This window comes from Phaethon aethereus (assembly GCF_964289735.1).
Source record: "Phaethon aethereus genome assembly, chromosome: 28".
Lineage (NCBI taxonomy): Eukaryota > Metazoa > Chordata > Aves > Phaethontiformes > Phaethontidae > Phaethon > Phaethon aethereus.
Window position 1 is genome coordinate 3,475,123 of NC_138604.1, and position 16,430 is coordinate 3,491,552.

Genomic DNA, 16,430 nt, shown 5'->3' on the forward strand with positions numbered 1-16,430 from the left:
AGCCAAGAGCGCTCTCGTGCCAGGGGAAGACTATCCAGGAATGACCTGGCTGAAGAAAAATAACTCAGACGAACTGGGCACTTCGCTTGCTGCCAAAAGGCACCGTGCGTTCTGCACATCTCATGGCTGAGCAAGTGCCCTGGGCTCTGCTCTGTGAATCATGCCCAGGGATTGCTTTGCGCTGAAAACACCACTGAAAACATGCCGTGTGTCTCTGCTCGCTGGTCTGCCTGATCCGAACCCTCGCAACGAGGCGGAGCTGCCGTAGCTCCTGTTAGCAGAAATCTAGACTCCAGCAATGAATGGGGACCCCCAGACCCAATTACCCTACGCTCATTTTTAATGGCTGCATAAAGAAGAGAGAGAAGAAGCCTTCACATGGCGCCTAGGCCAAGATATCGGAGGTGGAATCCCCACAAGGGAAGCGGATGTCATGGGCAAGGCAAGGCCCATTGGGTTCCTTTCCAAAATCCACCAGGAAGTTCTTGTTCACGGTCAGGCCTCCTTTCTCGGTGTCCACATCAATCTGCAGCATGACAGAGCCTTCCCTGCGAGGGGACAAGAGCGCAGCGATTACAGACAGGCAAACCACTGTCCTGCTTTGAGAGATTCTGGCCTTCACCCTCCTGATCCGTATTGAGGAAGAGGCTTTCTCCTTAATGTCTTGTCTTCTGCAGGGAGCACTGGGATGCCCACGACCAGTAGTGGCATCCACCAGCGCTCACGTTTTTCCCCTGAATTCTCAACGGACGCGAGTAAACCGCTAGGCACGATGTGACAGGCAAGCTGGAGCTTGCCTTTGTGTTGGATACCATCGTCTGCTTTGCCAAGTCAAAACACCTCTGGTGGATACACTGGGAGATGCTGTAGCAGAGATGTGGCCGGGCTTGCAGAGATCCACGGGTGGGCTCTGCAACACTCAACGTGCTCCCAAGCAAAACCCTGGCACTGCAGCTCCACACAGCCAGCAGCAGCCCCTTGCCCAGCCAGAGATCTTTGAGGGTCAACTGCACGTGAAAATCAGCACGAGGAAGCTGTGCGGATGATGGCCAGAAAACCTGTGCCCCCGCAGTCACAAACGCGTCCTTGTAGCCCCTCGGTGAGGCAACTTCCCCGCTTCTGACAGAGAGGCCATCCAAAAGCGGCCCCTTTCTCCCCAAACTTCTCTTACCTGACCATATTCGGGTAGAACTGCTTGTCCCACGTGCTGTAGAAGGAGTTGGTGACGTACAGCCTCTTGCCGTCCAAGCTGAGCTGCAGTTTACAAGGGCCGCCGTACACTCTCTTGCACTGAAGGCACAGCAGACAGCAGTGATGTTACTGGCTTCTTTCTTTCGGCAGCCAAGCACAAGCAGGAGCAGGGGAGGGGAGCAGCGCGCCTGCCTCCCCTCCTAGCTCACGCAAGCTACCGGGTGCTGCAGACACACGGGCACCTCGGTGGAGACCCACCCCAGACACCTCGGGCAGAGAACTAGCCGAGCAGACCCAAAGTCCAAAGAGGAGGTGGAACTCACCTTGATCACCAAGGGCTCCGGCTGGCACTTCAGCTCTTCGTCTCTACACACACACACAGGTCCACCTCTGAGGATGCTGCCTCCCACAAACACCTGTAAGCAAGGCAGAGGGAGACGTGTCGCCTCGGCACCCAACCACCACCAGATCCCGCTAAGGAGCCCAGCAGCGCAAGCCCTGCCCCTCCTGCCTTACCTGCCCCACCAGCCTGGGCTTGCAGGTTTTGGAGAGCTCGTACTGGCGGATGTCTCCGTGCAGCCAGTTGCTGAGATACAGGTACTTGTCATCCATGGAGATGACGAGGTCGACTGTGAAGGCTGGGGCACAGAAACAAAGAGCTCTAGAGAAGGCAGCACCGACAGAAACGGGCCTCGCGTCGCGCCCCAGCCCGCGTCTCTCCCTGCCATTCTCTATGCCCTGCCTCTGGCACAGGAGACCTGCCCAAGTGCACGGGGCTTCCTTCCACAGCCCCCCAAGCCCTCCAAAAAGCCTTCTCGCATGTTTACCCCGCAAGGCTTTGGGGGTCGGCGAGCCCCCTTTGCCAGGCTGCACAACACAACGCTCGGGGCACACGAACCTGGCATCTTGGGCATAATCCATCCCGTCACGTCCTTGGCCGGGATCCGAATCACCTCTTCTACTGCCCAGTTGTCTCTCTGTCCAAGAAACACAGGCACCGCGCCGTCAGCACTCCTGCCTGCTCAGGCAAGCGCGCTCCCACGCTTGCACAGCCAGGCAAAGCTGCCTGAGGACGGCTACCACGGCAGCCAGCTTCTACGAGCCCACACAATTAAGGGCACATCGTGTGATACCAACAGCAAGGCTGGGCTTCATCGCTCAAAAGAACCCCCAGATGTCCACCCCAGCTGCTCACGATGGGCTCCCCTTACACTCGGTGGAAGAACAGACTCCTCTCAGTCCAGCGTACGTGGTGAGGCCAGGCTCTGGCTACCGCCCTCTCCACGCGCCTCCTCCTTGCTCTCGGCTACCCCACACTTCCTCTGTGCCTTTCTCCACCACCCTGTAGCTCACCGTGGCCGGGCTTCCCCGGCTGCCGGCACAGTACTTGCCTCGCACTTGTAGAAGCGGTAGACGATGCCACTCAGGGCACAGCTGACGTATCCCTCGGCGGCATCGGGGTTGTGCAGGAATTTAACGCTCAGGGGCAGAGAGTCCTCCCCCAGGTCAAAGCACTGGGTGAGGGTGCGGCAGGACAAGTTCCACACGTTCAGGCGGCGCCCAAAGACCCCTGAGGAAAAGGAAAACCAAGTCAGAAGAGGGGGGTTTCGCGCGGAGACTAATCCCTCCCCAGAATGCTCACAAGGGGGACAGCCGTGGCAGCAACTAGCCAGAATTAGCAGAGAAACTGCAGTGATTTCGCGAGCAGCGGCAGAAGACGGGGACCAGCCTGTCTTAAGGGCAGATGCTGCAGGTCCTCTAGCAGTGCCTGTGCCATGGGCTGTTGGGGCGGAAATCTGCCTGTCCTCTCTCTGACCACATTGACACCCTGCGAGATGTCACCCAGGTGACACCTGGGACCACCTAGGACTTGGTAACGTCTGGCTCAGCACTTGCATCCGTATTCCCTCACCTTTCTTCAAGTCATTGGGATTAAATCCACGTCCCGCACGTTTCGGGACTAGTCCAGCCGAGCTGATCAGAACATTGTGGCGTGGCTGGTACCAGAAGTCATATCCAGTTGGGGGGACTTCACAGTCATGTTCCCAGTTCCCCTTCAGCTCAAAGGTCTCTCCATCCAGCACAATGAATCCACCTGTGATAAAAAAAAGCGCATGTACAACAGATCACATACTCCACTTCTAAACAGGTAACACATTTTTTGTAAGCCCAACTTAAATGGCCAAGATTGTCAAAATAGGTTAAACCTTGAGATACTCAGCTGCAAAGACTCTACAGCTCTTTATAGATCCCTATACATGCTAAATAGCAGTTCTGGGGGCCAAAAATGATCCCAACTTAATATTCACTTTAGTGTTTTCAGTGGCCAAGTTACCTGTGTCGGCAGCGCTCAGCCCACCTCCCCATTCTCAAGCAGTCATGGATGACCAAGACATGCTAAGACATGCTCAGACAGGTAGACTGAGTGCCCAAATGTGCAGAAGGGACCAGCTTTTCCTCTAACACGTCTCTTCATGTCCTCACTCTGCACCTCAGGCTTGTGGGTGATTATTGGGCTTATACCAGCAAAGAAGGTCAGGGACTTCTGAACAAGTATCTCAAGTTTGCTGTTTAAAACTCTAAAAGTCGGCAGTTTTTCAAGTCGTTATTTTTCTAATAGGAATGACACTATTTGAATGATTACAGGAAAACATACCCTTTCCATTGCCAGCTGGATCTCCCATGTTAGAAATCAATATATCACCATTAGGCAGGCTGTGAACTACACAGAGGTATCCCTTGTTGCACTTCCAGAAGACATCCACTGGCTCAATCATCTGAAAAAAGTTGACACACACACTTCAGCCTCCGGCTGCTCACCTCATTCCACACTCCCTGGCAGAGCCTTTGGCCATCGGAGGCTTCTGAAAATCTCTAACACTTGCAGGAGCTTTCTCTCCAAGAACTCACACTTGCTAGGGCCTGCTCGCCTTGGAGAGGAGCACAGAGGCCTCGGAGCCCCACTTTACACAGATGAGAATGCAGCAGCACCTAACTCCTAACAGCTTGTCTGTGGAGTGACTTCCAGTTACTAAACTCTCTCTGAATGCAACAGGTACCGAGAAAGGAACGCAATGATGATCAGAGCCTTCCTTGGTCTGAAAAGCAGAGAGCTGAGAGGGAAATCTGACCCAGCTCTCAAAATTCAGGGTGGAAGAGAAGATGAAGAGAGAACCTTCTTCCCTCTCTATTATTCCAGAAGCACCCGCTCCCAAGTCCTTCCCAAAAAATCCTTGTAGTCAGCCCAGTCATACCTTACAGAGCTTGGGAGCCCGGCACTGTGAACCCACATCCACCACGTAAATGCGGGAAGAAATCAAACAGGGAAGAATCAGCTTGTTCCTTTTCGTTGAGATATTGTCAAAGCAGGTGCAGCCAGCGCTCCACCCCGAGGAATGCAGCTCGTCTTTGAGGTTGGGCATGGGCAGGCGGTGGATCACCTAGGCAGTCAAGGTAGAGTTAGGCTTCACGCAGGGAGGCAGGGAGAAACGGGGACCCTAACGCTGGCAGGTACCGCTGTCTTGGTAGCCTCCGTGTGACTGTAGCTGGGACTGCCTCTAGAGACTCAGGGAGAACACTGCTCCTTGCACTGGCCACTGCTCTTTGTTTAGCCTACTGTGTGCAGCTGGGAAGGGTGGAGATTCTTTCCAGAACTCCTCACCCCATGCCACTAAAATTCAGAAAATCATGCACAGGAAGAAATGATGATCATCATCTTGACAAAACTGGTGCATTGCTCTGTGAACTCCTCCTGAGACTGGAGTTCAACATGTGTTTAAAGCTCTCAGAAGCTTATTTTTGCTTTAAAGTGCATTTTCTTCTGAGGTGGTGTAGCAATGGACCGGTCGGGTCATAAATACACCCTCGACGTAGAGAACCCGTCCTTGCAGCCTGCGGAGACAGGTAAATGCCGATGCCCCATCGAGGATGGCAGCAGACAGGCTGCTGCGGTGCGTAACAGAACATCTCTGGAAGGGCAGCACAACAGAAACACGCCGAACTCCGCAAACGTGCTGGCTACCCTAAACCAGCTGCGTCACTAGAGGCCGTTTTCCACGCTGAGCAGCCCCTGACAGGGTGATTCAGAGCATGCGCTCAAAAGCTCACTCGCAGCACCGAGGTGCTCTGGAAGTGAGTTGGGAAGTGAGTCAGAGCCGGCTTGTCCCCAGGACACAGAGACAGAGAAGGTTCAACCAGAGCCAGGCACACGGAGGACAGAGGGAAGAGAGCGGGAACGGGAGATCCCTAGCAGACAACATCCCTATCTCATGCACAACGCCAGTGGAGAAGCAAGGAGCAGACTTGCCATGACAAAACTCATAAGGGGCTTCCCAGACAGGTCTTGGCAGGACATGAACAGGCAGGGAGCAAGAGTCAAGCCAGGGAGGACGAGAAAGGAAGATGCAGGAAGACAAGAAGGTGCAAGGCATAAACAGACAGCCTGCATGACAGAGTGGCTACCAAGCAATCTGCTTTTCCCTAGCAAAAATGAGTGAATGTCCTGAATCCCGGGCGCGACGAAGCACAGAGCCAGCAGCTAGTCATCAGCCCAATAAGAAACCAGTTGGCAAACAGGTACCTGGCAATAATATGGAGATCTGGGGTTGAGATCGATGGTGGCCAGGAAGTCAGGTTGGTCGATGCATGTTTCCCTGTAGGTACAGGTCACGTAGGCAACCTCCTCTCTAGGAGCTGGGCAGAGAGAAAGCTTGGGGTGAAACAGGCCATGAACCAGCCAGAAAGGAAAAGCAACGCTTCAACAGACTCTCAGATCGGACTGAACTTATTTTTCTGCATGCTACGACCTTCCTGCTTGGTCACTGACAACTGTCCAACCTCGCTTCCATTCCTGACCCAGAACAACAAAAGCGCATCGCCCTACAGTCACCGTTTTCTCCCTCTGGGGGAAGGGACTCAGCACAGAGAGATAACAAGCGGTGGCCTCCGCCAACACGGAGCTCTTTCCCAAATACCCGCCGTTCCAAGCCACGCTCAAGACGACTTGCCTTTCACAACGTCCGGGCAGGTGGGGTAGTCGTAGCACTGAACTCTGCATCTGTCTGATTTGGGAAGAAGAGAAGAATAAAATGAGAAACGTCCACGTCCTTGAAAGGGGCCTATGCAGAAGACTCTGTCCCACCCGACGGACCTTCTCCCGCCCCAGCTGTCACTGGGGACCGCTGTGAGCAGCACCCACCGCTGTTGCGGCGCTGACAAATCACACACCCAGGAGGGCAATCCTCCCTAAAGTGCCGCGGAGGACATCACGGACCAAACCACTGCGCAGCCCGCTTCTGCATCCTCTGAGCGCCGCTGAAGGGAGCGAGCTGCCACCGACAACTACCTCGCTATCGAAGGTCTAGCCTGGAAAATACGTCGGGTTTCTTGTCGCCCTGACGATTCCCCAGCAGAAGGGGAAGCTCCCCTCGGCATGGACGCTACAGCCACACGGAAGCAGCTTTTCAAGGCAAAGAGAAGCCCCGCAAGCAGATCGGTGGCCAGACAAAAGAAACCTTTGGTACCAGCCGGACAAACCGCCAAACTTCAGTCCCACCTCTCTCCTTCCTGCAGCGCTGCAGGGGAACAAACCTAGCAGTGCCCAGCCGGGACGCGGTTTCAAGGGGGGATGTCTGCAGCCTCCAGGCAGCGGCTGGAGCCAGATCCAGGAGGGGCTCCAAGGGCCTGGAGCTGCCGCGGGCTGCAGGGAGGCTGCAGAGTCTCTCTTACCCATGCTGAAGGCCTTCTGGTTCACTCTCCTCAAGAGCAGAGGTGCTGGAACTGGAGGTGCAGCTTGCTGTCTGCCTCACCGGAGTGGCTTGTGTTGTGCCAAGGCTGCTCCGAGGGGACCTTATATACAAGGCAATGGGGTGGGGGGACAAAGCAAGCTGCCAAGGGAGGAGCCATCGCTCCTAAGCGTTTGGGAGGTGCCAGACCAGCGCTGCGGCTTGTTTCCGCCTTGCTAACCACCAATCTTGAGGAAAAATCTGCTGGTCCATGCAGGTCTTTTCCTTAAACACAACCACCCGTATCTGATCCTGGGCCTCTGCTCATTTCCACTGGGACTTCTTCACGCGTCGGAGGCCTCCGTGCCCCAGCCGAGACACAAGGTAATTAAAGCCATCCCCCATCCCCAGGTTCCTGCCACACAAATGTGCAGTGCCTGCAAATTCCACAGGAGGGATGAGAAGCCCAGCTAGATAATCGGCCCCACCAGCAGCCTCCTGGAAATTACACGGTTTGAACATACGGCGGCCACCAAAGGCACCTCTGCAACCTGGACCCTGACAGAAGGCACGTCTCTGTCTGAAGCCGAGCTGAAGGCATCGCCGGCTCCAGGCGCCCACTCCGAAAGCCAGCCCCAGAGGTGCCTCTGCCCATAAAGACGACTTTGGGAGCTCCGAAGGACTGTGCACCGGGATACAGCGCTCACTCCAACACTACCGACATCAGAAGAGACTCGAGTAACTGTCCACATCTCCCAAACAGCTACAACAGACATCAGGCTAGAAACGGCTGCCTCAGGAAATACAGTCTGTGTCCTTGTTGATGCGGCACTGACAAGGTCACGGCGTGCCCGCTGCCTCTCAGGTTTGCATCTCCATATGGGAACACAGGCAATCTGCGGAAAAGAGGAGCCTCAAGGATTCCAGGAATTCAGTGCAGCTGCTGCCTGAGCAGTAGCCACTTACTCTCCCCACCAGTCTGGTCAATGAACAGCCAAAGCCTCATGGCAGGCACTAACACCGCCAACTGCCTGGCACCGGTGCACTTGAATTACAGACAAACTAGGCTAAACTGCCACAAAACTCGCACGGGAACAGCGGAGATCTTTGTTAAAGGGAATCAGGTGTCGAACAGAAAAAGTTTTGAAAGAAGGATCCCCTCCTGAGATCACCATGAGTCTGGCTGCCACCAGCTGCCACACTGCAGCAGGAAGAAAACACCAAGCGCTGTGGAACGTGAATGCGTATCATATCTGTGGAAGAACTCCTCAATCAGCGGGCAAATTACACGGGACAGGTAATTGCTCCACACAGGAATGCAGCAACATCTGACAGTGCCATTAAAGAAGCCCTCAGGAGATATCTATCAGAAGAGAGGACAGCTTAGCCCATCTCACTAGGGCTGTAATTAAATGGCTTCCAGAACAGCACTTTAACCATGTGACAGGCGGACACGGGAGCAGCCAAACACTTGGTCTTTTCCTAATCGGGGAGCATCAAACTGCTGCAATTGGAAGAACTCGTGATTTGTTTAGCAGAAATCCACCTCGGCAGTTTCAGTGCAAGGGGCAAAGGCAGCCAGGAGAGGGATCGTTACTCACCACAGCTGGACACCTCCACGCCACCAGTCGATGTACGGTTATCACTGACAAGCTGCGTCCCAGGTTCATCGTAGTTCTCTATAAGCAAAGAGAACTGTTAAAATAATGTCATGGACGAAAGGAGAAAGCATGTGAAAAAAACCCAAAACCCGCCTTGTGTTACTGACCATGAAAGAAGTGGTGATCCTGGGCCAGAGTAACCACGCAGAAAGAAACTCTATCCTCATATCAAATCAGACGTGTAATGGAGGCACTTCTGGATGGCTTTTCCACAGCATTGGAGCACCCCATTTAATTGAGCATAGCACCCACCTAGGACCTGGAAGACCCCACCAGAGGAACCCTTCCTGGATGCCAGAAAAACTAGGAAAAATAAGGCAGAAAGGATGCAAAGAATGCCAGAAGAAAGAGGCATCAAAGAGCTGTGCTGCACACGGGGTAGTTCAGCTGCATCAGGTCAAGTGCATTAAGGCACTGGGCTCCACACTGGACTTCAGGTTTAATGTGTGCAGGACGTCACCATCTCCAAATGGTAAGGAGAGTCAAGGACCACTGCATATCCATGCTGGACAAAACAAAGAGTGACAGGCCAATGCCGTAAGACCCAGGGTGCTGAACATTGGCTGTCTTTCCCCCCTCATGGCTATATGAATGTTAAACACTTCTACTTAATCATAGAATCATAGAATACCAGGTTGGAAGGGACCTCAAAGATCATTTGGTCCAACCCTTCTTGGCAAAAGCGTAATCTAGACAAGATGGCCCAGCACCCTGTCCAGTTGTATCTTAAAAATGTCCAGTGTTGGGGAATCCACCACTTCCCTGGGGCGATTATTCCAATGGCTGATTGTTCTCATTGTGGAAAAACTCCCTTTTGTGTCCAACCGAAATCTCCCCAGAAGTAACTTGTACCCATTACCCGTTTTTTCTATGTGACTCCCCGTAAAAAGGGAGTCTCCATCTTCTTTGTGGCCACCCTTTAAATACTAGAACACGGTGATAAGGTCTCCCTCCTTCAGCTGTGCAAGGACAGCAGCACTCTGAAGGTGGAGGACACAGTGATGCCTCCCAGGGCTGTGCACTGCTTTCTAAGCCAGCAGGATATTGCTAGACTTCTGGGTTAAGAACAGTCACAGCCTTCTACAGTAACTCTCAAAGCAGTTTATTTTATAGACATGTGCTTCTGAACAGGACTTGTGGCACTGCTTCGGCAGGAGTTTGCACCTCACAGCCTTCAACAGCAAACTCCTACTGCAGAGAGGTGTGGAAGTAGGTGGTACAACCTCTTCTCTGAAGTGCAGCACAGAGACTTTCAGTATTGCTTGCCTGGGACAGCTTTCAGCCAGGGTCTGCCTCTTGCAGCGCCTGTAGCCTGTCAACACTCTGGTTCATCACACTGCAACCCACACGTGTTCACAACACGCTGTAAGTTTGGGGCCACATTTGTACAAGTGGAGGCAAAGAATCTTCCTCCACCTCCAATACTGAGAGCAAACCCTTCCATGTCTCCTAAGGGCAGCAAGCTTGTCTTGGGGGCACAAGAGGTGCCAGTGTCAGGAACCAACCAGGCATCTGGTGATCGCCGGCAGATTTCAACAGCTCACACCTCAGGAAACAGAAGGAAGCCCTCAGTCCAGGAGCCAGAGCTGGCTGTCCTCCTCAGAGCAACTCAAAACGGCCTTTCCCTCTGCTCTGCTTGAGCTGCACGGAGCTCACCATCGCTCCACCCTGCTGCTCAGGGCTGGGCAGAACTGCCCACCTTTCTCCCACCGAAGAGGAAGGAGAAGTTCAGGCATTGTACCTGACTTGCTGCCGTCCTTGTCTGCCCGGCAGGCAGGAGGCACGACCAGGCCCGAGGACGCGCGAGAAGCTCCCGCTCCGTCAGAGGCAATTTCAGGTGCTCAGCCGATGCCTCTCTGCATGCTTCCGCTGTCACGATGTGCATGGCTTACTGCACCTTCTTCTTGCACCCGCACACCTGCTAATTAAAAAGTTCATTAGTCCTCCACTCATTAACAAAGTTTGCTGGTCATCCTAGTTGGCTTTCTTTGGTGACGTCTTTGGCATCCCTCACAAAACCAAGCTGTGGGGTGTAGAGTTTTCTCATTAAAACTGATAGCAGGAAGGAGAAGAGCAGGCTCAGCAACACCAACCAGCAAGCAAGCGATGGTTAGCGGGGAGCACAATCAGTGTGGTCTGCGCTCGGCCCCAGGAAAGCTCCCTGTGGCAGGCTGAGGTGGGAAGCCATGACACGGAGAAGCAATCGGGGCCTTCACCGGACAGCCCACACCGAGGTGGCAGCTACTCCCCTCCTCCCGACCATCTCTCCAGCCCCGACAGGGAAGACCGTGCCTTAATTTTGATCCTGGGCAGGACGAGGTGATGCAATCTGGTGCAGGCTGGCACAGCACACTAAACGCGTCGGGAGGAGACCTCGCCGCACCAAGGACACCAAGGCTGCTCCCAACACCCCAGCAAGAACTCCCCCGACTGCACGAGCAGTCTCCAACCTTCCCCACTTCTCCAGGGGGGACGTCCTCTCGTTTGCTACCTCACCCTGCCATGAAACCCTGGAGGTGCCCAGGGTGGCTACGTGCTGCTCATCGTCTTGCAGTCCTAAATCCCCTTTCCTGTACTTTTCACCTGGCCTCCGTCCTCTCTGTACAGCCTTCTGCCACATCCAAACAGGTCAGCAAGGCACCACGCACCACGAGAGTCTGGAAAGACTTTAGTCAGCACCAGCGTCCCCGCAAAAGATGCCAGCAGAGGTACGCTGTCCTAGACCTGCCCAGGGTCCACGTCTCCCAGGGGTTTCACTCTGTTCCAGCCCATTCCCCTCTCCAGGAGCACAAGGAAAACCACACCATCCAAGCCTTGTGTCAAAACAGGCACAATTTATCTCCTCAAACAGCAGTGGCAAGGTTTGGAGGTTAATTCACCCACTGCCGATGTGGTATGGGAAGCTTAACAAGGTTTACCGTTAACTTCTTCAAGATGTGGCTTAGAGAGTGTGAGGCTGGAGCCCCCACAGCTCTGCATGTCAGTGTTTACTGCCAGTGACCCCGGCCGGCCGGGGGTCCGATTGTGAGCATCTGCCAGTCCTTTCTGATGATGTTCTGAAGCAGAGATCTGCTCACAAATTTAAATTCATGGAGTGAGCCTCGATTTGTATTTGTCATCCCTACCTGAACTGCTGTGGGGCCTGGCATTTCACCAACAGGCACCAAGGAATCATGGCCAATGTGTGTATGACGGCGTCCCAACTATCCCGTCACCGGTGAACGTGAAACAGAAGCCAGCAGACTGATACACATGCTCACCAGAAACCTTCTGGTGGGTGAGCAAAAATATGACAACTAAGAAATGCGAAATTGCAGTGCAGATAGAAAGGAAGGTGACAATGGGAGGTCACCTCCCTGGCACTTGTCCGTCCGGTGCAGATACGGACCAGCGGAGGAACTGTTCTTTCTCAGTCAGATCACTGGAGTAAAACACAGCTTCTATAGGAACTGGGGTTGTTTAGTTGGAGGAGGCTGAGGAGGTAGCTCTCTAGAGCTACCTGAAAGGGGGTTGTAGTGAGGTGGGTGTTGGTGTCTTCTCCCAGGTAACTAACAATAGGATCAGAGGAAATGCTCTCAAGTTGCGCCAGGGGAGGTTTAAGTTGGATATTGGGGAAAACGTCTTTACAGAGAGAGCGGTCAAACATCAGAACAGGCTGCCCAGGGTGGTGATGGAGTCACCCTCACTGGAAGCGTTCAAAAAACATGTAGACATGGCACTTGGGGACATGGTTTAGTGAGCATGGTGGTGTTGGGTTGACAGTTGGACTTGATGATCTTAAAGGTCTTTTCCAGCCTTAATGATTCTTGGTGATGCAAGTTGTGGACAAAGTCTCTGCTGAAAAAAGCCACTTTATGTCCTTCTCTAACAGCTACATTTGAAACAGAGAAAGGAATATGGGCTCTTCTTTGCATTATTACACCCTGACACCAGATGTGCAGTCTCTGGGAGAGGAGCTGCTGTCATGAGTGTGCAAAGCCTATTGAGCTCCTTCCAAAATCCATCAACCTCCTCTGAAAAAGAACAAGAAATCTGGTATTATGGACAAAAGGAACTGTATCCTAATATAAGTGTCTCCCACATTTTACTCTTTACTCTAAGCTAAGATCTCCACTTTAATGATTTGCATTTTAAGTGACTATTGAAGTGTCCTGGTTCCATATTTGCCTACACAAGCATCGAGGGGTAATCCAAAACTCCTCTTCCTTGTTTCTTGTTCCAAAAGCTCCAGATCCCGTCTCCTTCCCCAGAGGCATGCTACCTCAGGCATAGCGCACACAGCATGAGAGCTCAGAAGTTTGTTCTCATAGCCACCACACAAAACCAGGAAAAGATGAAACTTGGAAGAATCAGCTTGTTCCTCTTCCTTGATGACACATCTACAAAACATGTGATGCCTCCATTCCACCCAGAAGTGGTAACAGTCATCCTTCAGGTTGGGCATGGACAGGCGGTGGAGCACATAGCCAGTCAAAGGCAGAACTACTTCACCCTGAGAGGCAGAGAGCAGAAGGGACCTTAATGCAAACAGTCACTTAAGCCTCGCTACGCTGGGATCACCTCTAGGGACTGAGTGAAGATAACACTGTGTTGCTGCTTCTGTTTCGCAGCACATCTCCGAGTGAGGCAAGAGGAGAGCTAAATCCTTTCAGGAACTGGATTACACAGCCCATGCCAACGAACACCTGAACAACTACCTAAATAAATAAGAGAGCTCTAAGCATTCCCTTTGAAGCCAGAGATAGGATGCTTCCAGTGCCCTCAGCACTAGATTCAGAAGTTCACAATGCTTTGAAGCATTTTAGGCAAACAGCCCTCAGGACAGAATAAATCAGAAGATAATTTTTCTGGGTATCACTCATCTGACCTATTTGAAATGGCCAACTTGAATGACTTGGAACATACTCCCAGGATGGAGATTTCTCTCTCCACAGGCAATGCAGGCAACTACGTACATGTCCACCTCCAGAGACTCCTGGTTTAAGGATGGGCAAGATGGATCCTACCACAGATATATTTGGTTTCTAGAATGCTCTTTGCGAGAGCAGACTAATCCGTTCAGAGAGACATGGCTTGAGAAGATAAACGGGATTTGCAGCCTCATGAAGGAGATGAAACCTGGCTGCCCATATATGATGAGAAGGGGTGGTGAGTCGAGTGCACAACACAACAGCTCGGATAGAACAGGGCACGCTGCACTCTGCCACAGCTGCTGGATGCCTTACGCGGCTCAGCCATGAGGATTCAGGATCCTGGCTCAGGGCACACTGCTCCCAGCCTCAGCCACCGGGAAGCTGTAGGTGCAAGCAAGCACAGAGCACAACCAGCTGCGCTCATCCCTTGCCAGGGCAGAGGGGAGAGCAGAGAGGGAGCAGGATGGTGAGGCTGCTGGCACACAACTGCCCCGCCAGCTGCGGATCCCCGGCGCAGCAGCAAGACGACGACGGCAGGCGGCACAGCTCGCTGCACGCCGGCGCTGGCTCGGCGCAAACGGCTCCGGGGCAGCAGAGGAGAAGAGCCCACCGAAGGCACGTGAGACAGACAGACGGAGCGCTCAGAGCTTTGGTGCAGGTGGGAACGCAAACAGCTGAAGGGCAGAGCACGCTTAAGACACAAGGCGACCGTGGCTGAAAGCAGGTGGACTACGCGAGCTGACACCCACCACCCTGGACCTCCGGATCACCCCACCGAGCAGAGACAAACCAAATGTCACAGGGCTACTGGGCTCACACGCGGCGCCCTTCGGCACATCGCTTCACAAACACCACCATGTCCAGGCTGCCAGGTTGGCTGGAGGGAACGTCAGCACAGCACGACGACACTTCTCCCTCAGGGCCCCGCTCTGCCTTCTTGCCACTACTGTGCCAGCCGCCCCTTCCCCTCCACAGCGGGGGTCTGCTGTTGGAGCAGCAGCCACAGGGGAAGGGGCAGAAAGGTCTGGCCAGAAGCACGGCACCAGTGGGATCGCCCCTTCCCACTATAGCCCACAGCTACAACCGGACAAACCCATCCGCAACCCACATCCTTAGGTTGTGATTTCAGACACCGTGTAACGAGAAGTGACTTCAGGCCGCTGTGGAAGGGCCCTGCCACGCGCAGCCACAGGGAGAGGGACGGTGAGTCACTTTTTCGGCAGCGCGGCTTTCTGCCGGATCAGCTCCTGCAGCCGACTCCTCCCGCAACCGCACGATCGCTCCATCTGACACACGAGGAGTGGCAGCATCACGCAGCTGGGGAGGACGGACGAGCAGGACCTGCTGCTTCTCCTCTGACATGCCTCTGCCTAAAGACAGCCATCGGCCACTTTCCCTAAAAGCCCCGACGAGCACTGCAAATCAGGCTGCAAGCTTAGACCGCGTGAAAACAACAACGGCTGACTTTCCTCCACTGATGGAATGGAAATGCAAACCAGGAATACGTATGCCGAGCAGTTTACTAAACACTTCAGGTTCCACTCCAAGGACTCATTTGCACTTCTCTGTATGAGTTTCTGGTCAGTCTCTATTCATCCTCCTAGGCAGAGTAGGTATCAGTGCTTTGATTGTCTGTTACAGGAGAGAATATTTTTATCTATGGTAAAACAACCTTATCAATACCCTTTCCACTCTCTGCAATATCCATGATTCCCCTGCAAAATACTTTAAGAAACACACAGAAAGTTACATTTGCATCCTTATCTCCCTGGCAAGGTCCCATAAGGAAAACAAAGGTCACAGTCACACTCAGTGCAATTTCCACATATTCAGCCCAGCTTCTAAACACTGAAACGAGCAAATGCTACAAAAGCACAGCAAAAAACATTCAGGAGGGTTAGGAGATCTCAATATTCATCTGCTGCAGCCTAGAGGGGAGGAGATCAAATGTGTGGGTCTTCTGTGGCTGAGAGTTGGCTATGGATTGGGATTACTTCTTGCCTCTGCTGCTATCTGGAAGGCGAGGAAAAACGGAAGGTTCATCTGAGAAGTAGATCCAGGGCAGAATGGAGCACTCTCAGCGGCTGCACCGTCAACACGGCTTTTCAGGACATGAGTTTCCAGCCCTGGAGCTACAAGCTTCATCCTAACTTGGTGCATTAATGAGTAGTGCAGTCTAAGGATGCCCTCAGCTACCCATGAAACGCCACCCTTCCTCTGGGCTTGTGCCCCAAAACAAAGCATTTCTGGGGAGCTGCTGGAAGCTGCGAAGGACTTTTTGGGTGCTGGCACCAGGGAGAAGCGTACCTTCCAAATAACCACTAGAGGGAACAGACGGAGCACCCAGCTGCAGCCACCCCAACTCACCGCCGCCCCAGGCAAGGCACATTCAGCCGCTGCAGACGCACTCGTGAGCTGAAACGTGGGCATCGGCACCGAAGACCTGGCAACGGGCCTCGGAGGGTGTCCAAGAAATAGGTCCACCTCCACCCGGCGCGTGCAGAGCATGGCCCGACGGGGGAACGAGGAGCCGGGTCACCTCTGCTGCGTCGCCCGTCCATCTTCACGGCTCAGCTGCCGCCCAAAGCCTGCGCCGAGCCCTCGCCTTGCTGTGCGGTCACCTGCAAGTCAGAGAGGGTGGTCAGCGGGCAGCGCGGGGGGACAGCAGACTCTCTGATCCACTCCACAAACACGGCCATGAGGTGCGGGAGCACCTCCCCGCCTCCGTCTGCGCGGTGCCTGGCCCCATCGCAAGGAGGGGTTTCCAGGCTGGGTTCAGCACGGCTACCTCCAGCCGCCGGCACCGCACGCCGGCATGGGGGTGCCTGCTGGCCAGGCTCTCCCTCCCGCCAGCGGGGAGGAGGAGGCACCTCCAGTGGGGTACGTGCTTTGCAGGGGCTGAAGGCAGGTGGGATGAGGCTCGTGCCAAAGCCACCGCAGCA

At 53.8% G+C, this 16,430-nt stretch overlaps 1 protein-coding gene across 1 annotated transcript; it reads right to left on the reverse strand.

Annotated features, from left to right (window-relative positions):
* Positions 1 to 385: 385 nt before the first annotated feature.
* Positions 386 to 14,850, reverse strand: LOC309414280 (methanethiol oxidase-like; the record flags this gene model as incomplete). The annotated part of the gene is made up of 14 exons (XM_082011580.1): positions 386 to 548; positions 1,172 to 1,290; positions 1,515 to 1,607; positions 1,708 to 1,829; positions 2,090 to 2,168; positions 2,583 to 2,761; positions 3,104 to 3,286; positions 3,848 to 3,968; positions 4,446 to 4,631; positions 5,771 to 5,883; positions 6,198 to 6,296; positions 8,516 to 8,609; positions 12,837 to 13,067; positions 14,701 to 14,850. The coding sequence occupies 14 exons, from the start codon at positions 14,848 to 14,850 to the stop codon at positions 386 to 388; spliced, it is 1,932 nt and encodes a 643-aa protein (XP_081867706.1).
* Positions 14,851 to 16,430: the final 1,580 nt, after the last annotated feature.